The 27,616-nt window shown below is 49.0% G+C and overlaps 2 protein-coding genes and 1 long non-coding RNA gene across 4 annotated transcripts in view; 2 read left to right on the top strand and 1 right to left on the bottom strand.

The window, feature by feature from the left end:
- LOC102569438 (nuclear receptor ROR-beta) overlaps positions 1-14,578 on the top strand; it is a 42,142-nt gene extending 27,564 nt beyond the window's left edge. The window contains exons 5-10 of the mRNA XM_006259029.4: positions 444-565; positions 1,105-1,237; positions 7,327-7,434; positions 8,633-8,743; positions 9,130-9,242; positions 10,451-14,578. Of these exons, the coding sequence (XP_006259091.2) occupies positions 444-565; positions 1,105-1,237; positions 7,327-7,434; positions 8,633-8,743; positions 9,130-9,242; positions 10,451-10,612 (749 nt within the window). The 3' untranslated portion in view covers positions 10,613-14,578. The remainder of the gene's footprint in view (positions 1-443; positions 566-1,104; positions 1,238-7,326; positions 7,435-8,632; positions 8,744-9,129; positions 9,243-10,450) is intronic.
- The window catches only part of LOC109283713 (uncharacterized), an 83,064-nt gene extending 62,057 nt beyond the window's left edge, over positions 1-21,007 (bottom strand). Inside the window, exon 1 of the long non-coding RNA XR_002090984.2 lies at positions 19,818-21,007. This is a non-coding gene — a long non-coding RNA (uncharacterized LOC109283713). The remainder of the gene's footprint in view (positions 1-19,817) is intronic.
- A 161-nt stretch (positions 21,008-21,168) lies between these two features.
- The window catches only part of SCAMP4 (secretory carrier membrane protein 4), a 30,296-nt gene continuing 23,848 nt past the window's right edge, over positions 21,169-27,616 (top strand). Inside the window, exons 1-2 of one of the 2 annotated variants that reach the window (XM_014599796.3) lie at positions 21,172-21,259; positions 21,371-21,425. The gene's annotated coding sequence lies outside the window, so the exon portion shown is untranslated. Of the gene's footprint in view, positions 21,260-21,370; positions 21,426-27,616 lie in introns of both variants that reach the window. The other variant, XM_014599797.3, reaches the window with a different exon arrangement.

Here is a 27,616-nt window from a genome sequence, read left to right as displayed (position 1 = left end):
GTATACCCTCTGCCCTCTTACAGTATAATGTGGGCTTAGTTTGCCAGGGCTCAGGACAAAATCTGAACGCCAGGTGAGCTGTGCTGGAAGCACAGGCCTCTACTGCTGAGCTAAAAGGCCGTTTCCATTAACTAAGAGGGGGAGTAGGCTAGTGTCTTCTTCTATGGGGAAACCTGATCTGTGCTGAAAGCAGCAGAAAGTACAGTAAGGGCTTCCAGTCTCTGGCATTTCCTTGCCATCCAAAGCCAGGCAAGCCACCCAGCCATAGGCACTTTGTTTTTTGCCAGTGGGTGCTTACAGACATAAAAAGATCCCTGGGCTCAGATCCCTGGGCTCCCCATGCACCATCCTACGCTACGTTGTGGGAAGCTAGCTTTTGAGAACCCACTGACCCTAATACCTAAGGCCCCACCTCTCAGCTGTACTTTGCCTTTGCTCTATAGACCGAATTGCACAGACCGTGGTCAAATCCCACCTGGAGACCTGCCAGTACACGACCGAGGAGCTCAAGAAACTAGCATGGACATTGTACACCCAAGATGAGATCCGGAACCTGCAGAACAAGGTAACCACCTCCTGCTTCCTCCTGGCCACAGGGCCCTTGCCTCAGTGCTCCATGCTGCCACAGGATCCCACCCTAGCACTCTCCTTTCCTGGGTCACCCTACACCTACAGGAGCTCCTCACGGGTCAGGAGCTGTCCTCCTGTTCCTGCCTTAGGGTGCTGTTTGCTTCCCAGCTGGACAGTCCACAGGAGGTGGTGAATGAAGGATGGGATCAGGGGAAGGGTAGTGGCCAAAGTTGCTGCCTCATAAGGCTGCCAGTGGCTTGGGGTCAAGGGCAGAACCCCACGGCCATGAGCTCAGGGGGTGGCTGTGCAGCTTGGTAGGTGGGTTGCCATATTCCCAGGACTAGAGGTGCGCATCCCAGAGGGAGGTGCACACTTGTGGTTGGGGCCTGCCTCCAGGGCTGGCATATCCCAGAATGACACAGTACCAAGGGCACCCCTGCTGGCACCCCCCAAGTCCTGAGCCCAGGGAGCTGCAGAGGGGTGGGTGGTGACAGAGGGGAACAGGCTGTCTGAGATGCCCTGTTGTGACTGCAGAGCTGTGAGGCCATGTGGCAGCAGTGCTCCCTGCAGATCTCCAATGCCATCCAGTACGTGGTGGAGTTTGCCAAGCGCATCGACGGCTTCATGGAGCTCTGCCAGAATGACCAGATCATCCTCCTGAAAGCAGGTGAGAGAGCTGGGGACACAGACTCACCATGCAGATACAGATGGGACCCTGCCCACCCACAGTCCTCAGCTCCCAACAGCTCCAGCTCCTAGGCAGATGAACACATGGTGTTCTAGCCCATGCACTGGCCACCAGGCAGTGCCATCAGGCTGCAAAAATGAAGATAGTTTGGGGGGCAGTTGTCATGGTGCTGGCACTATAAGGGGCTGCCATATACTGGCCTTAAATGGGCCCTGGGAACATCAATACTGGCGGTTTGCTGGGACAGGGCCATGTCACTTTACTATGAGCTGGGCTGTTGTGGACTGTAGAACAGGTTGGGGCTGCTTTGCAGAAGCTGCTATGAATTGGAGCACCCTTGAGGCTGCTGTGATTTATGCCTGAGGTCATTCCCATCCCTGGGCCATTCCCATGAGCAAAAAAAGTGGCTGAGAGCCACCCTTCTGTCACTTCATAGCACCTCCAGGAGGCTCAGCCTGGTGACCAAAGCAGGAGCTGTCCGGAGCCCAGCAAGGCCCTGCTTGCTCTCTCATGGGCCTGGCTCCTGAAAGCACTGCATGCCCTGCCCTCGTGTGTGTGCTCTGGACTTCCCTCTGCAGTCAGCTGAGTGACTAACAGAAAGGACCAGAGTTCAGCCTCAAGAGCTAGGTGCAGTGTCAGCCTAATCCCATCTTCCTTCCCAGTGCTCAATTTTGGCAGCTGTCTCTCATGGCAGCACATGCCACTGGTCACACTCTCCAGCATAGGCAATGCATGCCTCGAGGCTGGGGGGCATGGCGACCGCTCACAGGATGCCACATTCACCTTATCTGCCCTCTTCTGTCTGCACTCCAGAGCAGAGCACAGCCTAGTACCCCAGGAGACGTGGCTCACTGACTCCCAGTCACAGTTACCTAGTTAGTGACTAGCCAACAGGCTGCAAATCAACCTCGAGTCTGTTCATAGCCACCTGCTCTGTTCCTCAGCTCTCCCAGCTGTGCACTGCCCTCTGATTATCCCTGCAACCTGGGCCCCTGGGTCTGTGTTCAGGAAAATCCCCCAAGCTCTCTCGGTTCCTCAGACAGAGCAAGAGAAAAATAAACAGGCCAGGATCTCGGCTCGCATAAATTGGCACTGAAGCCAGTAGAGCCAAACAGGCTCCCGCCAGCTGTGAATCAACCCCATAGGAATCTTTTGGTCCAACCCTTCCAGGCTGCCCTCCTTGCTATTTCACTGGAGTTATTTTCATGGCACTAAACACAGATTGTTTAGTGCCATGAAAATAACTCGTCAGGGACTAAGACCATGTCCCAAGGCAATGAGATTTGACTGCTGGATTGACTGCTTCCATTCTGTTATGCATTACTGTTACTCTTGCAACAGAAGACCTGAGCAGGGATTTGGGGCTCAGCTGCACTAGGTGCCACAAACACAGAACAGCAAAGCATTGGGCTTGTCAATGCAGGAAAGATGCACTGGTTTAACTTAAACTGATTCTTACACCATTTTAATTTAACTGGTGAAAAGACCCCTGACTGTTTGCCTTCTGGTTCAAAAGCGATTCTTTCAGTTTGGCTTTAACTTGTCCTCAATCAACCAAAGTTCAACCAATTTAAACTGAGTTAAGCGGAGCCTGTGGAGCCATTCACATGGGGTTTGCTCCAATCAGTTTAAATTCATAGGACATGTTTCTCCTGCAGGCAAGGCCTGAGCAGGAGGCTGCCCTGCAAAAATAAGGTTTGGTTCCCTCTCTTGGGGCAGAGTCTGTCTGGAAATCAGGTCAGGGATATAGTGTTGACTTCAAACAAGAAGATACCAGTGCCCTGTGCTGTGTCACCACTGGGGTTGGCTCCCAGTCAGCCCCCTCAGTGTAAGATCATGTCTCTCTGCAGTGAAACCACTGCCTACCATAAGAGACAAGACCCGGAGCTGAGAGAGCAGAGCCCAGAGTACTCATGAGACAAAGGCTATTGCCCTTCACTGAGGCCTAATCAAACCCTGTTTCCTTTTCAGTCTCCCATTCCACCTTCATGATCTTTTCTTCCTAAACAGTGATCCCATCTGAGCTCTTGGGTCTCTACTCTGCTGCTCTGGCTGCACTTGCTGTACAGACCCTCTCTATGGCCTGTTCCCAGCCTTCAATACAAGGAAGGGGAATTCTCACACCAATTATCCCTTCCTGCCTGTCCACTAATTCTGCCTTAAAGGTGCCTGTCACCAGCCACTGGCAGCTTTGCTACCTGGAAAGGCCTGAAGTCAGATGGCAGCCATGCCATTTGTGGTGCCAGATGTGGCAGATATGTGGCAGAGGTGCCAGATGTGCAGATACCAGGACAGCAGGCATGAGAGGTGTGGGCACCAAGTCACCAGGGACCTAGTACCAAATCATTTCAAGGTGGCTTTATAAAAACAACATTCTCTAGCAGATAGAGCAGAGCAGGCAGAGCCAGGACTCCTCAGTTCTCTTGCTAGCATTGCCACTGAGTCACTGATACATTTTGCAATTGGTTGGGAACCTGGCCCTCTAGGGCTTTTTAACAACAGCTGCTTGAATGCTGGCCCCTAAGGCATGTCACATTCCTATGGTGACTTCTGAGGCCCTGAACTCAGCCTGCTCTATTAGGCTCCAGGCTTAATTTCTCTCTCTTGCCATGTCACTTGCAGCTCTGAGCGCCCTGAGGGAAGGGGTGAGAGGAGCCCCCAGTCCCCAATACACCCTTGTGCCCAGATCGAGTCTCCTCTCTTGTAGTGGTGCTGCTGCCTCTCTGAGTCCCAGGAGGTCATCATCACCTCTAGGCCTGGCCAGGGCTGCAGACGGGAATTGGGAGCCCTTGCGTGGTAAGAGAGAGCAGAAGCCAAAGCCGTCTCTTTTCCTCTTTTTCCATCTTCTCTTTCCTTCTCTTGTTAACTCTGTCCTCTTCCTCCTCTCTCCCTCTTCCCCTCATTTCTTTCCCCTTCTCTCCTTCATTATCCCTTCTACTTCCCCTCTTTCTCCCTCCCTTTCTCCCCAGAGTGCTGCATCCCTCCTTTCTCTCCCTCTTTAATCAAGGCCAAGACTGAACAATCTCACCTTCTGAGCACACACACAGTCCCACCCCAGATGCCGCTCCATAATGCAGGCAGAACATCCATAGGTCCCATTTCCTTCCACAGGGAAAGTGGAGAAGGGGAGTCTTGGCCTGAAAGCTGGCAGGAGCTGGGGCACAGTGCCAGTGGGCTGAGCCTGTCAGGCCTCCCAAATAACAGTGGAAGATCTAGTTGGCATCTCACAGCATGGGACACCCAAGTGCCTGCTCAGGCCTTTTTCAAGCTGTAGTGCTTGGGAGAGGAGGTGCCTCTTGCTCCGATGGTACCTCCTGGCAGCCAGTCTGCACAGCCACACCACTGGCATCCTCTGCAAAAGCAGGAGGCCTCTCAGGGTGGGCACTGAGGAGCTGGTGGCTCTGTGCTGGGACAGGTTAAGCAGTTGGGGCTCCACTCAAGAATTAATGTCCAGGCTGGATTTCTATCTGGAGGTTCCCTTTGCCTCGTTGTTCAGGGTCACTTGTAGGTTCAGGTCTGATTTTCAACCCCTCTCTTGCCTCTATGAGGTAAGGAGAGTCAGATCTGGCCAGTGATTCTCAACCAGGGTGCCGAGGCATCGTGGTATGCTGAGAGATTCTTCTAAGAGTGCCACAGGGTGCTGTACCATATGAGAGCTGGCATTTTCCAAGGTGGGCCTCAAGTCTAAACAAGGTAGAAGGCAGGGCAGGGTGGCACTTTACAGGCTAACTTGTTCATAGATTCATAACATCTGATGAATTAGGCTGTAGCCTACAAAGGCTCATGCCTCTGAATAAGTTTGTCTCAGAGCTCTGACCATACAAAGTTCTATTGAAATGCTGCCTGGTATTACTATAGTGCCATTTACTTAAACATTTGTTGCTCTTTGCAGGGCTGGTTCTCTCTGGCCACCATAAAGCAGGTGTAAAACACTCCCACTGTGACCTAGAAGCACTTTGCACTAGTGTATACACAAGGTGCAGAGTAATAAAGAACCAGGTCTGATGTTTCTAGCTAATGTTGCCTCCCTGCTGTCCTGCTGCGACTATGGTTGATTTCTCGTGTGTTGCTTTCCCAATGAAAATGATGGCGTGTTGGCCAAAATGGCATTTCTGCGAGGAATATTTTTATTTGATGAAGTTTTGCATCTCGAACCTCATAAGCTGCTGAAGAAAAAAGCTGATGGCAATGCAAAGCTTTCCTTTGCCATTGAAATTTGTCATGGGAACAAAGCAGAGCTTTCCTGATGAACCTGGAAATTACTTCCAGCCAGGAGTGTTGGGTGACCTATTACAGCAAGGGACAGCTCCTCTCTAAACCTCTGAAGTGGCTGGTCTGACAGTCTCCTGTAGAAATGTCACAGCAGCCAGAGCCAAAAGGAGAGGCGACTTTTATTTAGTTTGTGGATAGAGCCAGTGCCTGGAAGCCCTGCTGATCAATGAGGACCACCTTAGGCTCAGTAGCTTGAGCACACAGAACAGAGGGCTCTCAAATAGCTAAGGTCAAAGTAGCAGCAGGGCAGCAATGATTCTCCCCAAAAGCATCGGGTGCTCCAGGCACCTGCTCTGCCCTGCAAACCAAACACTTTGCATCGGCAAGGTCAGTTCCTTGAAGGAAACAACCTTGCACATGCTGAAGTCAAGAATGGTTTTGCCAGGGACTTGAAGGCAGCTGGTCATAATTACAGGCTTCTTGCTCTTACTGGTATGCAAGCTGGAGCCTCACCGGCAATGATGGAGGAAGCTTCAGGAATTTCAGGCTTGCCTGGGGAAGAAGGGATCCACCTTCAATTGGCTGCCTTCCTCACGGCCCTGCTTCCTGGGAAAGAGTGGTAAATTGGAAGGGCTGCCAGAGGCAGGTGGAGTTCTCCTCCAACACCATCTCACAGGAAGGGAAAGAGCAGAAAGAGCCCAGGAACTCAGGGCAGCTCTGCTGCTTCCTCCTCCTTCCCCTCCAGATAGCTCCTCTGCTATTGCTTCTTTCCCTGCAACACTGGGAAGATGCGTGGAGGCTGGGGGACAGGACTGATTCAGGGGCTGGCAACCTGGCAAATGCGGGTTGAGAATTCCTGCAGTAGTGGCCAGAATCCTCTTACTAGATCCAAGGGCCAACCAGTCATCATAACACACCCCACACCAAGCAGGATAAAACATAGCTGAGGCTCAGGGCCACATCACCTCTGAGGGGACCCCAGCGAGAGAGTGGAGGAGAAGCCTCTGACCCAGGCACCTGCAGCCAGCCCAGCAAGCTCTCTGCTTGTGTGCAGATGCAGAGGGCACCCGACGTGCGTGCAGCCACTGTCACTCCTCTCTCCTCTTGGTGTCGCATGCAAAGGCCCCCATCCTGCAGTGAGGTCCATGCTAGCAGATCAGACTGCAGGGCCGGGGGGGCCAAATCTGTTTCTTCATTGCCCTGTGCCTTGCATGGTTACTTACACCGGGACAAAGCTGCTACCCACTTCCCCCTGGTACAGGTGACTGCAAGGGCAGGGTGACTGGGGATGGCTGGGCAGCCAAGAAGTAGCCATCTGGCAGTAGCTACATTTGCTGCAGAACTGTTTAGACCTGGGAAGCACTGTTACACCCTCCTGCCTGGTCCTGAGAGACTGCAAATACCCTGGCACCTCCTAGCTGGCTCATTTGATGGAGCAACCCGCCCTGGTGCCTCCTCCAAACTCTTCCATGCTGCAGCCCATGCTCCTTCCTCCGGTTCTGCGCAGGTTGCTACCTCACAGCCTGAGCCTATTTGTCCTGAGCTGCAGAATCTAACCAGTGTCTTCCTTTCTTCCTTCCACTTTTTTTTATTTTGTTTTCACCTTCTCCTTTCTTCATGTTATCTCTCTGCTGCCTGGGGCTGACTGACTGGATCATATTTCCCATTGTTGAAATATCATGGTCACAATTGCAATTCAAATCATAAACACAAATTCTAATTTTTTTAACTGTTTTTTTTTAACCATTTGGAATTTTGACTCGGATTGGATTTTCTTTTCCTTTTTTTTCGGTCCTGGGACAATGGAAACCCGCCCTCCCCCTCCTCCTTGTCTGCTGTCTTTCTGCCTGCATTAGGTTGCCTGGAAGTGCTTCTCATCCGAATGATACGGGCATTCAACCCCTTGAACAACACGGTGCTCTTTGAGGGGAAGCACGGCGGAGTGCAGATGTTCAAATCACTTGGTAAGAGTGGAGTTGATTGCTCCTGGCTTTGCTGGGATGGGGGGGCTAGGTAGGGGTAGCAGGTTTGCAACCCTTGTTTTTTGATGGTAAACCCCTCGGTAACAACAAACCTTAGTCCCATTCATTGCAGGGCCATAGAGATTATTCAGAAGCACCTAAGTGATGCAGGAGCACACTGACATTCACTGAATTTTGTGTTTCTGTCACTTCTGTTCCTTAATGTCTTGCATCTTCTGTGGCAGTATCTCAGGGCATTTATGTTCAGGGATGAGAGAACTCTATAGGACTCCTGTCTTACACCTCATTCAAAAGGTGGCACAGCATCCTCATAATGTTCACAGCTGTATCAGAGGGAGCAGTGTCACTTCTTGTGGCACCAGCATTTCTGCTTCCTTGCTGACTCTTCTCTGACTCCTAGCCCTGCTTGGCTAGAGAGACCGACAGGGCCACAGCAAGAAGCAATGAGGCTGCAGACTGCAACCTCCACTGTGGAATGGTGCAGAAAGTCAGCCTTGGGCAGCGAGCCCATGAGCCAAGTGGAATTGATGAGGTTGGGAGACAAGATGCTACAGATAGCACTCAGCAGGGGCACTCTTACCTGTGGGCCAGTATTGCCCACTACTGCCTATGGTACCATGTGCTCCTTGCATGGAGCGGGGAGGCATACATGGGATTGGAAAAGCCAACTTTGCTTGTCTTTTTGATTCCCTGGAGTGGCAGCATTAGGGGAGGTGCATACTACCAGATTTGGCTGAGCCTCTAGTGACTTCCTTGAACCAACCTAAGTTAGATTAGGCTGGCACTTGGATGGAAGTTTCCAAGAGGCCCCGAGTGCAGTCAGAAGTCTTGCATGGGACAGGGTGCTTCTTGCTCTAATACTACTAGCAAGAAGATGGGATAGCACAGGAGCTGAGATTCTTAGCCATATGAAGCATATGTTCCCCCAGTATCTTCTGCTTCTCACCTGTTATCCAGAGACTCTCTGGTTGGGGACCTTGAAGTCCCTCTTATTTCCCTGCCTAGTCTTCAGCAGCCTTCCACATAACTCCCTTCCACCTCTGGCTCCAAGGGAAGGGCCCACATACTTGGCTGCCATCATGGCATGAGATGTACAGGGTGGGGGAAATGAATTGTTTGCAGTGAAAGGGTACTGCAGTGTAGTGATATGACATTGCCTTTCCCCTTGCCCCCTCATTAGGCTGTGATGACCTCATCAATGCCATCTTTGAGCTTGGAAGGAACCTGTGCCGGCTACAGCTGTCAGAGGAAGAGATTGCCCTATTTACTGCTGCTGTCCTGTTCTCTCCAGGTAAGGGAGAGAGGGAGGGCCATTAGGGGTTTCCATTTTGGAGCCCCCAGCTCCAGCCAGAAGAGTGCATTTTAGCTGCAATGCTGGGGAGGGTTAACCCTAAACTGGATCAGAGGCTGAAACACCCTAGTGAAATCAGAGACCGCTGATCATTGTCAGGTGGCAAAAACTTATCAGGTGGACATGACCTGGCTCCTGCTGGAGCTCACAGCAGAACTCCCCAAAGGAAGCAGGATTGCAACCTATGAACTTCCAGTGCCTTTCAAATTAGCAGACCCCCAAGGGACAAGACCCTTGTTCAGGGAGTTGCTTGTGCACAGCCTTTGTATTGCAAGGATTCTGATCCCCTCCTGGCGCTGACAGAACTGTTACCTGCCTGTTCTCAGATCGCCCGTGGCTTACGGAGTCCAAGAAGGTGCAGAAGCTCCAAGACAAGATCTACTTAGCTCTGCAGCATGAGATCCGGAAGAAGCACTCCAGCGAGGATAAGCTTTCCAAGGTAATAGGGCTGAGTGTGGACAACTTGAGGTGGTAGGGCCAATGGAACAGGCCTCAAATACAGCCAGGAAGATGGGGACTAGAACCAAGGGAAAACTGTCTTGATGCCAGGAACCATTGTACTGTGTGTGGTCTCCCAGCATGGGAAAGTAAGGGGAGCCTTTAACAGGGAGATGTTTAAAACTAACCTGGACAAAGGACTAGACCACAGGGGCCATCCTGCCTTAGTTGGGTTCAGTGGGTTTGCTGGGCTTCCAGTAACAGGCCTAGATCTGTTAATGTTAGTCTGACAAGGAGCCATTTCGAATCCTCTAATCTGACGCAGGACAAAATAATACTCAGCTCTTACACTGTTCATCACTAGCACATCCCAAATTACTCTAAAAAGCAGCTCAGGATCATTTATCTCCATTTCACAGGTGGGGAAGCTGAGGCACAAAGGAAGGAAGTGACTTCCCCAGGGTTACCCAGCAGGCCAGTGGCATAGCCAGGACTAGAACTCAGGGACTCTTGAGACTCAAGCCAATGACCTATGCATGGTCCAGCCAAGACTGCCTACAAACTCTGCTTCCTGTCAGGGGTTCAGTGACAAGTGATTTCAGCATGACATGCAGCCCAGGATAAAAGGAAAGCAGAAAAGTGCAGTACCCTTCCTACATCCTCATGTGAGCTTCACGGCTGAATTATAATGGAGCCCACTCCTGGATGCAGTAAAGGGACATCCTTTATCCCGAGTGTTAGGGCCATGTGTGTTTGGAAGCCAGGTGCTATGGTTCCAGGCTAGCTCCCCAGGTACACGGAAAGCTGTTTGCACACAAATACTCATCTGTTATACTCCAATACTACAATCAATGGGACCTTCAGGCAGGGGCAACAGCTAGTAGAAGGGAAAACCTCAGCTAGTCAAGGCTGTTGAAAACTGCTACAGCTGCTTTTTATTTCCTAAACTCCCCATGAAAATAGCAAACTGCTGCATTTCACTGGTGCAAAACAAGGCTCAAAGTGCTGCATCCTGCCTCTCTAAATTACCCAGGTGCAGTACATGAACTTGGAGATCTGACATTGGCATAAGCCCATCACAAGAGTGATGACTTACATCAGCGCTAGCTCGGGCATGGACTACGTTGCTGGAGATTAGGAGTGCCTGGTTCAAAGTGACACCAACAACAAGCCCAAATCTCACTCCCTTCCCTTCTTTTCTTCCTGCAGATGGTTTCCAAACTGCCCTTGATGAAAACCATTTGTAACCTGCACTTGGACAAGTTGGAATTTTTCCGGCTCCTGCATCCGGAGACTGCTCTGAATTTCCCCCCTCTGTACAAGGAGGTCTTCAACTCAGAGCTCCAATACAGTGACCCACGAGAGAGCTAAGGCCAAACTACCTGCTAGTTCCCAAAGTCTGGAGGCAAACAGAAACTTCCGGAGTTGAGGAGATTTATTTAAATCAAAGAATCAAGCCCAAAAGACCCTTTGGGGCTGGGTTATCTCCCCTCAGCCCCACCTCCTTGCTGTGGATTGCAATAGCTCTTGAATGTAATGCACCTTGAAGGAAAAGCAAACTGACTTTGCCACGCCGGTGAAATGAATGTGAAATCTCCGCTCAGTAGAGGAGACTCTCCTGTAAGTAGTATGGTACCAACACCTCCCCCAGTGCACGGATCTCAGTGGAGCATGCCCACGCACGCACATCCACAAGACACAGCGAAGGGACCTGCCCACCAGCGCTCGTCCGAGGATCAGAATTTGTTCCCACCTTGTTTTATGTTTGTTTTTAAATTAAACAAAACCCAGAGTGACGGAATGAAAAAAGGGGCAATACAGACTTGTTCAGAGAGGAGGCAAGCAAAAGAGTTAGGATCCTTCCAGCTTTTGGACCTTAACTAGACCAGAGCAGAGGTAGAAAGTCAGTGTTTTACTCCTGCATTACACTGGGGTTAATAACAGCACAAGGTACAGGGCAACAAAAAACCAGGCCCATAGTGACCAGGCTACCCTGGGAAAAATGGGGAGGCAGAAATTGAATATAGCATCCTCATAAGGAAAAGAAAGCTGCTAGGGTAAGAGTCTGAAGACTTCCAGTGAAGCAGGTTGAATGAGCTCCACGGTCAGGGTTAGACTGCGTCTCCAGCTCTTTGCATCTAGGCAGAGTCAGCTAAGTCTGCCACCCCTCTGAAGTCCATGCGATCGACTAAACAAGTGTTCCAGGAATACTACCTGCCTTGCATGGACATTAAGTCTGGTGCACTTTCCCTAAAAGAACAGATTTGCTCTCATACCCATGGCCAAATCTCAGCCTCCAGCTAATGTGTACTGCTGTTGTGCACTGCCCTGTACCCCAGAGGCAGCTGCATTTTAGAGGTGCTGTGTGCATAGTGTCACTGCTTGGGGGTGAAAGCCACTGAAACCAGCAGTATGGTTGCAATCAGTAGTTAGTTTGGACCATGGATGTTATATTTTCATAGAAACCCCTGCTAAAGCTGTCCCATGAAACCCGGTGTCTCAGATGAACCTTCTTTTCCCAGAGAATTACTTGCTAAGTGAAGAATTCCCTACTCCCCATATACAAAGAGTGGTGAGCCTCTTAGAGCCTCAGCCTTCAGGGTCAGGCCACTCATGTTCATACAGGTAGAGGTCCCAAATTCGGTCCCCATGGTTGATGACTCATTCAGGGATGCAGCATTACTGAGTGGGCAACGGGGGCAATGCATCAAAGGCATCCCTGTGGGCCTGATCCTGACTGGTGCTCCACTTCCACTGACAGCCAGCACCTTGAGGCACACTATAAGAGAGGTGAATTCCCCATGCTCCGTGCAAAGCAAGCTGCAAAGAATGCTGCCTGCCAACTCACCAGCAGTGTCAGGGGAAAGCAGAGACCATCCTCTCTTTTGCCTCTTCAGTTCCTGGACAGTGAATTGTTCCTAAGACTTTTTTGGTTGCTTTTTGCTACTGATTTTTTTTTTTTTTTTATGGTTCACTCTTAGTTTAGCAGAACTCAAGGGAACTTTTATCAACAGCAAAATTACTGTGTGTTGACAGAGACAAAGGTAATTATTCCTCTTCCCCACGCCATCTCCAGTCTCCCCAAAGGCTATTTTGTAGGGGATGTACTACTAATGATGTCTCAGAGAAAAAAGACCAGGATCTACTTCCTTTGAGAACACCAAGGTGGAGGGACACCGTCTCTTTTGCTCTGTGTGACCACCCATCGCTTAGTTATGCTGCTGGCAATCTATTTTCTACGCCCTGCCTCCCATTGCCAAAACTTTTAGGAGGGGGGGGAAAAAGTGTTAGAAAGACAACAGTAACTTCTACCAACTAAGGGCCAATTTCCAGAGTCTCCTCCCCCCATCCCCCCATTTATTCATTCCTTATATAGATACGGCCCTTTTCTAGTAGCCTAGGTCATCAACAGGGTTTGAACTGAAGTCCTGCAAATCCATAGTGCAGACCTCTTCTACTTCAGCTAAATGAACATCTCCAAGGCAGGTTTTTGTCTTCTGTGTCAGTGTTTCCTTACTTTTGCTGGCCCATGGACAACGAATCTCGAGAGAACATCAGGCTTTGCTCTCCCTGTTGACCTTAGCACTAGAATATTAGTCCTGTGGCTGGAAGCAGTGGCAGAGGGCCGAGTGGTCAGCATCCTGCCTGTGAGCTCCAGGTTGGATACTGCTGCTGTAAGCAAACCAGCCTGCAAAAGGTGAACACAACTCTCACTTATTCGGTCAGAGCTCTCTGAGGTGGGAATCCTATGACTCTACCTGAGTAAAGGCAGAATATAACCTGAACAAGAACCTGGGGCTTGGATCTTTCCTGAAAGCTACGGTATGCAAGATACTGCCGCAGGCTATTTCTTTTTGTTTCCTGCCTTCCTAACCTTCGCAGGGGAGATCAGAACTCTCTGGCCTAACTTATATTCATGACACTTATACACCCATTGCCTGTCCCTGAATTTGCTCAAATTGCAGAAGGCTTCTGGTTGACAGCAATGTTGAGTGCCATATACCAGGGGTAGGCAACCTTTTCTAGCTGTGGGCCGGAATGACCCACCCCAAAGTGGAGGCAGCTAGGGGATGGGCACTAGGGTCTGGTTGCTGCTGCTGCTTTTCCCTGCAACAGCACAGGGACAGCAGCCAAAGTCCAAGCCCCATGTCCAGGCCAGATCCAATGGTCCTCAAGGCCGTAGGCTACCAACCCCCGCCATATACTGTTTCCCGAGGCAGTATTAGCAGGGGTGGGGCCTGGAGTCACTTATTTCCTACTCTCTTTGATCCCAGAGCTTTTGAGAAAAGTCAGTATTGCCTTTTTCATACACAGGGTTGTGCCTTTTGTAAAACCATTTCCAACAGCAGTACCATCTCCAGCAGTTTAGTGGCTGCCTTCCCAGATGGGAGACAGGCCTTAGGGAGAAAGCACGTGGGAAAACAAACATGCTTTGTTAAAGGGTCTCTTGTCCGCAATTTCCACAAGAGGAGGATAATCCTTGTTTTAAAGGTAATCACTGCAGGTGTCTGGAAATGTTTGAGGGGGCGACGAAGGGAGAAAGCACACACCCTTTTCTGTCTTTGGTGTTCTCCAGGAAATGTGCACAAGGTTAACGTCACTGTTTTCATTTCATCAGCAAAAGACCAAGAACGCACCTTAAATCAGGAAAGACTGAGCCCTCGCCATTGAGTTGCAATTTCCCTGCTGATGATACAGTGTATATTAATAGGAGAAATTTTGGATTCTGAGCAATAAGAGGCCACAGGGGAATTTAAGGAAGAGGCTGGAAGTGCTAGACAAAGCCTAGCCTGCCAAACTGCAGCAATCAGCATTCTTACTTCCTTTTTAAAGGAACCAAGTTGTTGGTGAAATGATTTTTTTTTTAATAAATCGGCTTATTAAAATGAATGGAATTTGGGCCCTTTTCACCCATAATGTCACATTCCAACAGCTGGCCAAAGCATTGCATTAAACAGTCTGAAAACTAAGATCTTCCATGCTGCCTAAGAGAATTAGATGCCCACTATAAGTAATGGGAGGTACTAATCTAAACCCCCTAGACACCTTTGCAAATCTTGGACAATACTTGTATTGCATATAGTTTCAAACAAGTTAATCTGGTGTAGATCACTCCCAGTTTAGCACTGGGGGTGTCTGCACATGCATTAACGCACTTTAGTTAATGCACATTAAATCTAGTACCACCATTGTGAAGTCCCAGGACAATGCGCATTAGCTTGTCTTAATGCACATTAACTAAAGTGCATGCTTTTTAGTGACACTTAATTTGCTTTAGCCTATTTTAATGTGTATTAACTAAATAGTACTTTTTTAGTGACACTTTTTTTTTTTTTAGTGATGCTCACTGTGTCCCATATATAGGCCAGTTTCCATGACCTATCTTGACATGTTTCATTAATTGTAAAAAAAAATCATTTAAAAAAAGTTTAAAGGTTTCATTTAGAGAAACTAACCGAAAGGCGAGGGATCACTCTTTCCTGGATGAAGATCTAATTGTTGTTCGTTTGTTTTATATGAAAGTTTAGCTAAGTGTATTTCCACCTCTAGAGCCCTCACACTGTGTATAAAAATGGAATATATATATATATACATATATATATATATATATATATTCTTGTGAATGTTGGTGCAAAAGAGAAAATATATAAAATTGCAGTCAGTTTTATGTTATTTTTTATCTATATGAATGAAAGGAAAAAATGGAAAACATTTTTTTCATCTCTCACACAAACACACACACACACAAATACAACTGTAGATACAGACAGGTTTTATGAAAAAGTTTTACTTTTTAGATTTAGGACCACACTTCTGTTCTCATTGAATGTCCTGTCTTGTAAGATTGTAATTTCTATTTTTTTAAAGAAAAACTCTCCGAACTTCCTCTTACAAACCAGTCAGCTAAGAAGGTAGGGTGGGGGAGGGAAGATGTTTATTTAAGAAAAAAAATCTTTGTCTGAATTTTTCATGACATTAAATAAAAAGTAATTTAATGTATGGAAAAAAAAACTTTTTATTGAGGTGTATTCTATAGGTATATAAATGTATATTGCACAAGATTTACAGGAAAAAATAAAGTCTGTTTTACAAAGTAAAAGAAAATGTGTTGGCAATACTCTGATTGAATTTAACTCCTGTTTCTTGGCAAGCGTGAACCAAAGTCTCTTCAATGATTTCAGTGGGTTTGCATCAGGACCCTGGATTTAGGAAAGGTACTTTGGAGTATGCCTTACTTTAGAAATGAACTAGACTACTCACATGTCTGAAGTTAGGCAGAGGCTTAGGCACCTTGCTGAACTGGAGCTTGACCTGGGATTTATTTCTCTTGGATGTGCACTGAATTTCTCACCTGTGTCAGCACTGCACCAGCCTAGACACCAACTTTCCCCTAGAATTAAACATTCTTTTGAGTAAATTCATCCAAAAAATGGAGATGGAAACTGGCTGAAATAACTTGCCCAGTCAGATCAAATTTTGAAGGCATCAGAGGGTGTTAGACACCCAAAACTCTTTCGGTTTTAACATCTATTTATGGGCCTCTGAAAGTCTCAGTTGTCTCGAGCTCCAGGAGTGCTAAATGCAAGACACTCCTGCCCAACTGAACTTGCAGCCTAATTAAGACAAGGCACAACTGCAGCACATAGCAAATAATCAGGAGTAGGAGAGGGAGGATGAGGGTAAGGAGAACGTGTATTTGCAACAGCCAAATAAATAGATATCAGAAGTCCCTATTTGCCAGCTGCCTAATCATTATCTGTTTGCACTTTCCAACAGGCAATCTCTATACTTTCTCCCTCTCACACAGTTATACGTTCTACAGAAGAACCCTGCTGTTACTGAAAGTTAGGAGGAGATGAAAACAGTGCAAAAAAAACATTATGCAACCAGTCTATCAAAAGCACTTAACCAGCCCCTGTTGCCATAATAATGGAGTTTCTCACTCTATATAGCAGCCATTGCTCGTCTCCAGAAAGACAAAAAGACTTGGTTCAATGTCACACAGAAGCTCTACAGCAGAGCAGAAGCCCCTCCAAGTCAAGGGATGATGGTCCCGCTCACAAGATCATCCCTTATCTCGAGGCAGGCAAAATACGGCCCATGAGCCAGATCCAGCCCTTCAGGCTATTCTGCCTGGCCCATGGCCCCTCCAAAAAACAATTATTACTGGCCCGCAGTTGCCCCTCAGAAAGGGGAAGCCCCATGTGGAGGCACCAAGTACGATGGTGTATGACTAGACAACTGGCAAGGGGGGCAGGGACACTCCTGCCTGCGGGGAGGCTCCCTCCTGTAGTGCTGGAAGCCCCATGTGTTGGCACAAAGCCAGCTTGATCTGGCTTGAAGGTGTGCCAGTGAGCTGGGCTGGCTCCTTGCTGCCACATACAGCACCCCTGGGAGCCATGTGCTGTCAGGGCAGGGTCTGCCTGCCTGCTACCGGCCAGGAACACCCCAAGGGCCTGCTGCTGGGCTGTAGTGGATGTTTGATTTTTAATTTTTTTTTTCTGGTTCCAACCTGGCAACCTCCCCCCATCTCAAAAGGAGTACTTCAGGGGCCAGGGTTGGGGGAACTTCTGGTGGCAAAGATCAGGGGTTAGGGGTGGGACTTCCACACCCAAGATGGTGATCGGGGCACCTGTGAAGGGGCAGGGCTACCCTTGTGGTCCTCCACAGGTCATCAAAAGTTGTTAAGCAGCCCTCCGGGCTAAATAATTGCCCATCCCTGCTTTATCTTGTTAGTTGAGAGGCAGCAGCTGCTTCTCCTATGATCACTTTAGGGGGAAATCTACTGGTTTTCCTAAGGGGGAGAGGATATATTTTAACACTGTATTTACTATGACTAGCAAACCTGAGGCCCTATCCTGCCTCCCACACCCCTTGGTTTCAAGCCCCCCTATCCCTCTTTCCCTTATTTAGCCAATCTTCTCTTAACTGCAAGCAAAAGACTAGAAGATGCAGCCTGCAATTTTTCAGCTATCACAAATGTTCACATTGCTTGTATGTTCCATGTCTTCCCTATCCTACATCTGTCCTGTCTAGTTAGTCTGTAAACTCTCCATCTCTGTGCTGGTGCCTGGCATAACAGGGTTGATGACCAAATACAGGCCCTAAGGGAGATGGGGTATGATGTGATGATGCAAGCACTGATTGTTGAAGCACTTGGAGCGTGGGACCCAAGCAATCAAAGTGGCCTGCACACCTGTAGAGTACCCCACCATTACTCAAAACCGATGAGGGGGCTCATAGCATCCAGTGGTTGAGAGACATCTATGTTGAATGCATCACCGGCCACTGCCAATATGAAAGCAGCTGCCTGAGACTGCCAGCCAGAAGCGAGACCAAGGGAACAGACTAACACCCCGCACGCGCCACTAACTGAGGTTTCTCCTTATGGCCTTTCCCCACCCGCCTTTTTTCCCCCTCCCCTTTCCTGCTTTACCTTTTGTCTTTCTAATTTCTACCTAGTCGCATTCTCACTGACATCCTGCCAGGCTTTTAGCTACTCTCATTCCTTGGAATCGCAAAACAGCAGAGACTCCCCATGCCTGAAGAAGGGTGTTTGCACTGGAAAGCTTGCCGAGAACTTTTTTTCAACTACTCAGCTGGTCTAATAAAAGATATCACATCTACTGAAAAAGCCTTGACTAACTGACAAAGACTGTTAATGCCTTTGACTCTTCCCCACCCCAGCAATTGTACACCGTATGCTAAATTCATTGTCCCAAAAGGTCTAGGCACCTTACATTCTGTCCTGATGCAGTCACCATGGACAGGGCATTATGTCTCTCCCTCTCACACCATGATAATGGCATTTTTTAACCCTTATACCCTGAGCTAATGTAGGCTGCATGACTAACTGTATGTTCTAGATCAGGGGCAATTATTTTGGGCAGAAGGCCACTTACTGAGTTTTGGCAAGCCATCGAGGGCTGCATGACAGGCAGCCCAGGGCAGATAAATATTAATTTTCTAAAATTTTTAGGGGCCCCGCAGGCCAGATAGAATGGCCTGGCAGGCCGTATCTGGCCCGCGGGCCACATTTTGCCCACCCCTGTTCTAGATTGTATCAACATATGTACCATGTAGCTACCAGATGTGGGGTCCTACATTCTCGTCAGTCTCTACAAAGCCATGTAAATACCAGTAACTATGATTTTTAACATTTACTAATACAGTTTCATATCTATAACTTGCCTTAGCAAGGAGATGCAACTTTAGAGCCTTTTTCCAACCCAGAACCCTATTTTCTATCAAATAAAAGAACACAGCAGGCTGACATGAGCTTTCACTGCTACAGTCACCCAGGCCAGCTGGAATTACAGCGAGCATCGCACCACACCTTCCCTTGCAATGCAGACACACTGCCTGTTTTCAAAGGCTGCAATCCAGCTGGTTTCTAGCAGGGCTGAAGCTTCACTAGAGGCAGAGTGACCTCTGCTGGCTCGAAACTGGAATCCTTGCTGTGCGGGCTTTTCCTTCAGACCAGAAGAACACACTGCATTTAAAAAAGCTTGCCAAAGTTTATACCAACCAGGCATTTTATCCAATAGAAAATATCATCCACGCAAATCCTTGCCTCTCACACACTTCAGCTCAGCCATTCGCAGATGGATGTGAGATGTGGGCCTGATCCTCCTCTCCTTACACACTTATTTGTACTGAAATAGCTTCACTGACAACAGTGTACAGTGTATTAAATTAGTGACTCGACAGTAACCGTAACCCCCACCCAGTGCTATAGCTATACGGTAACACCCCCTGCTTGGGCCAAGTCCTGTTACTACAGCACAGGAAGGTGCCCATGGAGTTTTAGAAACAAGACACCTAAAAAGTCCTCCCAAATTCCTACCCAAAAAGTAAGTGAATAAGGACCAAAGCAACGGGATGGTCCTGTAGTTAAGGACACAGCCTGGGACTGAGGAGACAGCATTCAGCGCTTGTTCTGCCACATTTGGCCTGTTGGACAAGTCACTTCAGCTCTTTCTTCTTAGTTCCCTCCTGTTTACGCAAAAGAGAGTAAAATAACGTTTCCCACCTACCATGCTGTGAAACTAGATAACAAGCATGACTTCCACATCCCCTGTGATGACAGAGCCGTGCAACAACCCTGATAGCTAGAAATAGGAGCAAAGGATGAAGTCACGAGGCTATACACGGTATGTGACCTTTCTAATTAACAGTGGCAATAAGGGTTGGGTTCAATATGTCTAGGTCCTTCTCAACAAATAAGTAAACCACATTCAAGCCGCAACAGGAACCTAAGAAAAATAAATACACCTGCTGCGGGTGCCTGAACACAGAATTCCCCTGCTTGCAACTTACCCAGAGTCTGAGCCAAAACAAGGAAATCATTCAGGGAAAGAAAATAGAGTCAAACACTTGGAAAAACACAACAGAATCAATATTTAAATAAAGAATAAAGAACTCCTATTGCAGTCCCTTTGGCAGTAGTGTATCTAGTTCCTTCCCGGACACCAATGATAACATTACACTAGTTAGTTCCTCGGCCATCGACACTTCCCCTCCCAAGCCAGCAACCTCACCACTAGGCTAGAGGCTCCGGAGGTGCCCCACTCACCGCTTGGAAGGAGTACACAGCAAGAGCCCACATGTCTCTCCACAGGCCTGTCTCCCAAGATGCTTGCCTGGTCCTGCCTGGAGGCGCCACCTCAGCTTGGTGACTCAACTTGCTTTAGGTGCTGACTAGCCCGGGCCTCAGGAGTCCACTCTGCAGCTGTCCTCTCTGTTGTGTCGTGCAGCAAAATCATCTGCAACAGCTCTCAAAGGAAAGGCACTCGTCTGCATGGTCCCCAACAGCAGATCCTTTGAGCAAAACGTCAGGTTGTCTGTCAGAGCAAGGTCAATGCAGAGGGAGGACTCAAGAGCACTTCTATGTAAAGTTCTCCTTGCTTGGATATGAGCTCTTTGTCACAAGGTCAAACCTCTTTCATCTCCTTCATCGTCTTTGCCGCTCCCCTCCCTGAATCCAAATGCACGGTCTGGTGCCCTGCCACGTGTTACTCGAAGAATTGTGGCTAAGTTATCTATGCGAAAAGGGATTTTTTTTTCCCCTTTTTCACTAACAGCAACCAAGAGCTTCCAGCCATCGTGATGTCAAGCACGTGCAAGCCCTTTCTGCTTTTCCTATCGGTGTTTTTAAATAGTGCAGACGCTGAACTGGATTCACTGAGCTGGGCAGAGGGAAGGGTGGTGTACACCCGGGAGCAGCCAAAATGGCATTCACCTCATCACCTCAGGGAGGCACGTTAAGGGACCAAAAACTCGAAGATGGTGGCGTGTTGCCTCCTGCTGCTCCTAGGCTCAGGCAAGAGACCCAGGGCCGTGCAGACACATAGCCAAGGGCGCGCAAGAGCGAGTCGGGCCCTCAGGCTCAGCATCTCATAAGCAGGAGCTTTACTTTGCTTCTAGCGTGACTGCACCGGTGAGGAAGGGGACGCTTGGCTAGCGAGGCAGACACGTTTAGCACAAAACAGCAACGTCCCTTCAGGCGGGAGCAAGCCTGGGGCTGCAGGTGATGTGGGGGAGGGGCTGCCACAGCCTGGCAATGGTGGCTCTAATGCAGGGGTGGGCACAAAGCGGCCCACAGGCCGGATGCAGCCCGCCAGGCCTTTTAGAATTTTTTTTAATTCAAAAAAATTTTAGAAAATTAACATTTATCTGCCCCTGGCTGCCTGTCATGGCTCGCCCAAAATAATTGCCCACCCTCCTCTAAGGGCAGCAGGGGCCCTGAGGCCAGGCCAGGCCAGGCCAGGCGTTGCCCGTGCACTACTGTCTCCTTCCTAAATCTGACCCTCGCTGTCCCCCGTAGTCTGGCAGCAGGGTCACATGACCGACATGGGTCCAACTGACGCCGTGCCGCGGGGCCCGCCGGGAGCTGTAGTCCCCCCTCCCCGCGAGCCGCCGCCGAGCCCGCGCCGCAGGACCGCATCTCCCGGCGTGCCCCGCGGTTGTTGCTAAGGGCTCCGGGGAGCTGCGAGCTCGGCCGGTCGTTGCAGGCAGGTGGGAGCCGGGGGCGGCGGCGGGAGGAGGAGGGGGGGCTCCGCGCTCGTGGCGCAGCGGGGGCGGGGCGGGGCGCCGGGCCCGGGGCTGACGGCTCCTCCTGTCCCTCAGGCCGCGCCGCTGCCGCTGCCATGTCCTAGCGCCCGGGACCCGCCCGCTCCAGCCGGTGAGTAACGCGCCCCGCCGGCTCCAGCGGCCTCGGGAGAGGGGCTGCGGCGCCGCCTGGGAGCCCCCGCGGGTCCCCGACATCCAGAGTTCCCCCCCCCCTCCGTGTGCGCCGCCTCTCGAGGCTGAAACCAAACCGATCCGGTTCCTGCGGGCCCCCCCTCCCAGCAGGGCACCCCGTGATGAGGGGTGGGAGCCCCGGGGAGGGCCGCCGAGAGGCCCGTATAGCTTTGAAACGTGGGGGGCCTCCGCAGCCCCTCGCCTGGCTGTGCAGGGGCGCCGGGCACCCCGGTGTGGGGCTCACGGCCACGTCCGAGCCGAACTTACGGCAGCCCCGCGGCCCGGACCCCGCTCGGAGTTAACGTTTCCTGAAATAATAAGTGAATACGGAGGCTAAGGAAGGCTCCTTTCTTTTCAGAGGCCCGCGGAGGTAGCGATGGGTCGTTTCCTCCCTTTATGCAGGCGCTTTGCAGTTGAAAATCTGTTTGAAGGAGTTACCGTCAAATAATTCAACGTTCGTCGGCAGTCCCCGACCTAGCGGTTAGGGTATTTCTTGGGAGGGGAAGACTTGCACGCCAGGGCCTCTTCCTGGGTTTTACCCAGGGGGGAGCGGAGGGGGGCAAGCCTTCAATTCAAAGACAGTGTCCACGGCTTGTCGATGGGTCTGGAGATGACTTGCATCAAACCGTCGTTGCTTGAATCCAGGCAGCGGCCCTGGGTTGAAGGTGGCATCTGAACGCAGACTCCAGGCTGCTCTGCAGCCTGCACCGTTTGTCTCTCCTCGCTGTCTCCCTGCCCAATAAATGTTGAATTCCTGTATTCAAAATGCACTCGCTTTAAAAGGAGGGAGTGAATGTAGCTTTGTGCCCCAAAATGAGCTACAGGCTGGAAATGGGATGCGTGGGTTTGAATCCCCTCTACCTTCGTCAGGAATTCAACCTGTGCCTCCCACGTTCTGGCTGAGTGCTCTAGTTACTAGGCTATTGTATAAAACGAGGGGGCGGCAGCACCAGCACTGTCACTCGCTCTAACCTCATCTTTGAACAAAACCAATGACTGCTGCTGGTTTGTGGGATCCCTGATCCTGTAGGTGTGTGTGAGGTCTGATCAAAGTCTCCTGATTTACACTCGCCCTCGGGGCAGATCGGTGCAGGGATTCGTACAGAAATTCTTGAATTTCTTGAGAAATCGGTCTTGAGCATGAGGGATGTGGAGCTGTTGAGCCCAGATAAGCCTTAGCGAGTTCCAGCCTTGCACAGATGCAAGACTAGGGAATTGAACCAGCTAAAACCTGGAGGGGTAGGTGGAGGTTTTGAGACTTGTGTTCCTGGACTTCGGTGCCTGAATGAGTCCAGCCCTAAATGACTTGCTCATGGTTACACGGGAGGTTGGTGGCAGAGCAGGGTGGTGAATTGATGTTCTCAGGCTAGTCCCCTAACTGGTGAGCGACCCTTTCTCCAACTGAGATGGAGGCAAAAATTGGATAAAGGGGCAGGTGATGAGCGGTGAATCAGGCTTTTCAAATTAGTTCTCTTTTGATAACCTCCAACATGTTTTGTTTACAAGAAGACATTAAAGCTGACTTGTACTTTTAATATAATTTCCGTTGCCTACTAGTTCCTGGAAAATGAGTGTGGTGCTGACAGTTCTTAGGCGTTTTAAACAGGGAAGACATTATCTATTTAAGTGACACAAGACCACTTTTATATTTTTAAAATGGAGGCAGCTTTTATTGAAGCACAGCTTGTGTTTGTGAGTCATGTGAATTGGACTGTAACCTTTGGTGTTATTCATTGATTGCTTCTGTGTAGAGCGGAAAAGGAAAGCGCATTTTGCATCAGGATTTTCTTCCAGGATGATTTTTGTCCCGCTCTCTTCCAAAGATGGATTTCACATAAAAAAGTCACGGTTGCCAAGTGTGCTGGAATCGATGCAGTTTTGATCTGTTTATTTTCAACCAAATTGAAAATGTTTCCATGCGACTCTGCAAAACAAAAAAAAACTTATTTTGGTCTTTCTGGTGCCTTTAATCTGGTGTTTTTGATTGAATAGTCAGTAAATCTCTTGGTGTAGATATTATTGCTTATCAGTATTTGCAGTCTAACCATTTTTGTACTTTGGTATCTTGCTATTGTAGTTCACTTGTGGCTAGGGTTTCATTAAATAAAAGCATAGTATATCCATGCTTAAATACATTCGGGTCAAAGTTGAGCAATGTCATCACCTTCAGGAGCAGGATTTCTGTTTAACTTAAATCTAAGGTGTATCCTCCCCAGGGCCCACGGTATAGAGGGTGCAGAAGTCCCTGCCAAAATGAATGACAGGTTGGGAGTGTGTAATGACAACGGGTCAATAGTCATTCAGAGCATGGGAGAAAAGCACTTCAAGCTCCCAGCCAACAAAATAAATACATGTCCACAAAGGGCTTGAGCTTGCTTCTGTTGCGATCCCTGGCGAAACTCCCACTGCCTTTAGTAGGAGCATGATTGGTGCCTGAAACTAGCAGAACCAGAAGTCTAAAGAATTATATCTTAGGGCTTGATCCTGCCGCACTTAATTTGTTCATCTGCTCTGTCTTTGCTGCCAAAAGGCACACTGTTTTTACACTGATATAGCCATCTTGTCATTAAAAACTCATCATTTTGGCAGTGAAACTAGAGTCGTCCCAGTTACTTCACCAAGATTTTTGATAGAAGCAGTGATTGCAAGCCTGGGTAGCCCAGTGCATTCATTCACTTACTAGTTAACTGCCATGTAAACAGCTGTGTTTCTAGAATATAAAATCACAAGAGGGGCTGTATTATGAGTTGAGAAGGTAAATGAGGGCAAAGAGGTGAGAGGAAGAGCATGCGAGATGGATCGTCTTGTTCCAGTCCTTTCTCCCCACTATTTTTAACTAAATAAATGTAGGGGTTTTTTGGTAAAAGCATTCTCTTAATGGAGAAATAGAGGCACAGGAGGAAGATGGAGACGAGGTTCCCAGCACCCAGTAAAGCCAGGGATAGAATCCAAGAATTCTTCATCCCCGCCTTCTACTGTAACCATTAAATGGTTCTTCTCCCTTTATAGCTGTAAGGATTGATTTTGGAATTGAAGCATCATATGTGGATATCTCTAGTCTGAAGTTGCCCCATTTGTTCATTAACAATGATGTTAGAGACACATTTTCTTTTATACCAGCATTTAAAAGTAACTTGTTTTAATTGATATCAGATTTACCCAAAGAATCTTGTTTTAATTGAAGCACTTGCTCTTTGCAGCAATCTTAGTCTCCATCAGCAGCATCCTCAAGGGAAAGGGCAAAAGTTTTATTTGAACTTGAATTGTCTTAATGTTTAATTTCCTGCTCCTGCATTTAAAATGAAAAAAACGCAAAACAAAAGTATTGCCTTTTATATCAGAATGATATATCAGACCCCTTCTGGGTGGGGTTGATGTCTGTCATTTGTGTGTACTTTGACACAGGCTTATGGCTCCTCTTTGCACAAGGAGTGTTCCCTGCCCTGAATTGTATATAATCTACATAAGTTTTGTATGCATTAATTATGTGCAGAGAGACATAGCTAGCCATGTTAGAACAACAAAAGCTGTGTTAACCAGCACTTTATTAGCCAGAAAACTCTTATTAACCAGCATCCAAGGGACACGGCAAAAGTGAAACCAGAAGTACCACTTCTGTGTTCGCAGCCGCGAGCGGAGTTTTTCTTTGCCACTTCTTCAGCCAACGGCCCAGGGCAAAGCAGCCTGCGCAGGGCCCCCTCCGTGTCCCCTGGCGCACTGACACCGGGGAGTGCACCAGACGGCGCATGTTTGATTAACCGGAATATTTGATTAACCGACATCCCCCATTCCCAGGGGATGCCGGATAACAGAGCTTTTACTGTATATGGTCAAGGAGAAGACATGGTAGATTTGTACCTTTTGTAAGCTAACCAAAGTGTGTGTGTTGTGCTTGTGTGTGTATGTATATATGTGTGTGTGTGTATAATATATGTAGTAGATTATATTCTAATTTCTCTCTCCTTCTTATACTCTGCTTTCTGCGTGTCCTTTCACAGCATCTGATGAAGTAAACTTCAGCCCACGGAAGCTTGTGAGATTATATATATCATCAGATGCTGTGAAAGGACATGCCAAAAACAGAGTAAAAGGAGGAGAGAGAAATTAGAATATAAATATAATCTACTTTGGTTAGTCTATGAGATGCAAATCTACCCTGCCTTATACATTATACTGGTACAGCTAAAGCAGTACAAGATCTATTCTGTGTATGCAGTTATGCAGTAGAGCTCTCCTTGCACAGATAGGGGAATAAGTTGCACTGGTATAAGTCATTTGTATGCCAGTGAAACCATGTATACCCCAGGCTGTGCCATTCTAGATCAGTTTTAAAAAAAATCCCTACTCAAAATCTTTGCAACAGCACAGAGTCTGTGCTGACCAGGAGACTAATAAGGCAGGTGAACGGTGGAAGAGGAAATAGTGGCTGAGAGAGCGTACTTTGAGTAGAACTTGGCTTTTGTGACTTACAGGTTCCTTGTCCCTGCTCTACATGGCATGCAAGGGAGAATTTTCTTGGTGTGTCGTGTTAAACTGAACGTGTTTGCCTTTAACTCAGTTGCATTGAAATTCTGGTTTAGAATTTGCCCTTAACAATAATTTTAACTGTTGCTTTGTTTTCAACTTGGATTTTACTGAAATCATTGCCATGCATGGTTTCTGCCTATAAATGTACAGGGATTGGTTCCACTGAAGTAAGTGGAACTGGTGATATGAGAAAAGCTTGCAGGATTGGACACTTCAGGAGTTACTAGAGGTGCGTTGATACATTGGTCCGATATTGGATGGGCACCAATATAAAGAAAATTGGCTGCATCAGAAATTGGCCTGATGTGACTGATAAATGGCCCGTGCATGCATGCAGCTGCAGCACAACATGCAGATGAAGAGGAGCACAGCCCGGCAGCTTGGAGAGCTGCATGTGGCTGGTAAGTCTGTTGTGGTAGACAAGGAAGGGGGAGAGAAGGGGCATGGGGGGACAGATCACAGCCCCTGTGGTGAGGTAGGAGTGGGGCTGGGGCTGGGGCTGCCCAGCTGGGGCAGGGCAGAGCATGGGATGGAGCTGCAGCTCATCGTGGGGGGCAGCTCCCACACACCCTGGGAGGGCATGGCAGGGGGAGCGGACATGTGCCTCTGGATCTGCACAGGGCTGGCTGGGGCTGGGGCTGCAACGGGCTCTTCCTGGTGGAGGGGCTGGGCTGATCTGCATTCAGGGTGGGCAGAGGCAGTGCTGGGAAGAGGGCTTGGGGGGGGGACTACAGTGAATTTTGGGGTGGCTGCAGCCCCCCTGCTTAGCCCCCTCCCAGCACCGCTGCCTGCCCTGAGCACAGCCTGGCCCAGCCCCAGCTGGGAAAAGCCCAGCATGGCAGCCCACCCTGCACAGATCCAGGGGCACATGCCACCCCTGTGCCCTCCCAGGGTACACGCAGCAGTGGGAGCCACCCCACCCTCCTCGCACCCCCCAATCAAGCTGCAGCTCTGTCCCCTGCCCCAGCCCCACTCCCTCCTCACCGCTGGAGCATTGATCTGCCCCACCATGCTTCTTCCCTCCCTCCTCCCCTTCCACCACAACAGACTTACCAAGCTGCGCAGCTCTCCATGCTGTATAGAACATCGGATCGGTATCGACCAATATGCCTCTTTAAAAATCAGGTATCGGAGTCGGGCCCAAAAATCTCTATCGGTGCACCCTTAGGAGTTGCAATAATTTCTGGTGGGGTTGGGGAAGAATCAGTTTACTTCAGAGAGCTGTGTGTATTTGTGCATGATTCCACAGTAACTTTCAGTGAAGGTTGTGTGGATTCCTTGGCCGTTCTGCGCTCCATGCTGAAAGCTGACCAAACTCTTGCTGGAAGGAGCTTTATCAGAGATGGTGAAACTAACAGTGCTGTTAGGTTTTTTTAATGGGAAAACTTCTTTCCCAGCCAGCTAATGATGGCTAAAGAGGTTGGATTAACCCTTTGCCATTTCCAGAAAGCGCTGTCAGAGTCAGAGAGCAGTTAGATCATCCTGGTGCCTAAATGAGGCAGTATGTCTGGTGAGCTAGTACCGGTTTCTTTTCCTCTGTGTGCATTTTGCTTTGTCCTCCGAGCCCAAACCAGACCCATCTGTCTCGGCCTGCTGTCTTGCTTC

Source organism: Alligator mississippiensis, chromosome 16 (genome assembly GCF_030867095.1).
Source record: "Alligator mississippiensis isolate rAllMis1 chromosome 16, rAllMis1, whole genome shotgun sequence".
Classification (NCBI taxonomy): domain Eukaryota; kingdom Metazoa; phylum Chordata; order Crocodylia; family Alligatoridae; genus Alligator; species Alligator mississippiensis.
The sequence above is the reverse complement of the archived record's forward strand: the minus strand, read 5'-3'. Positions and strand labels throughout refer to the sequence as shown.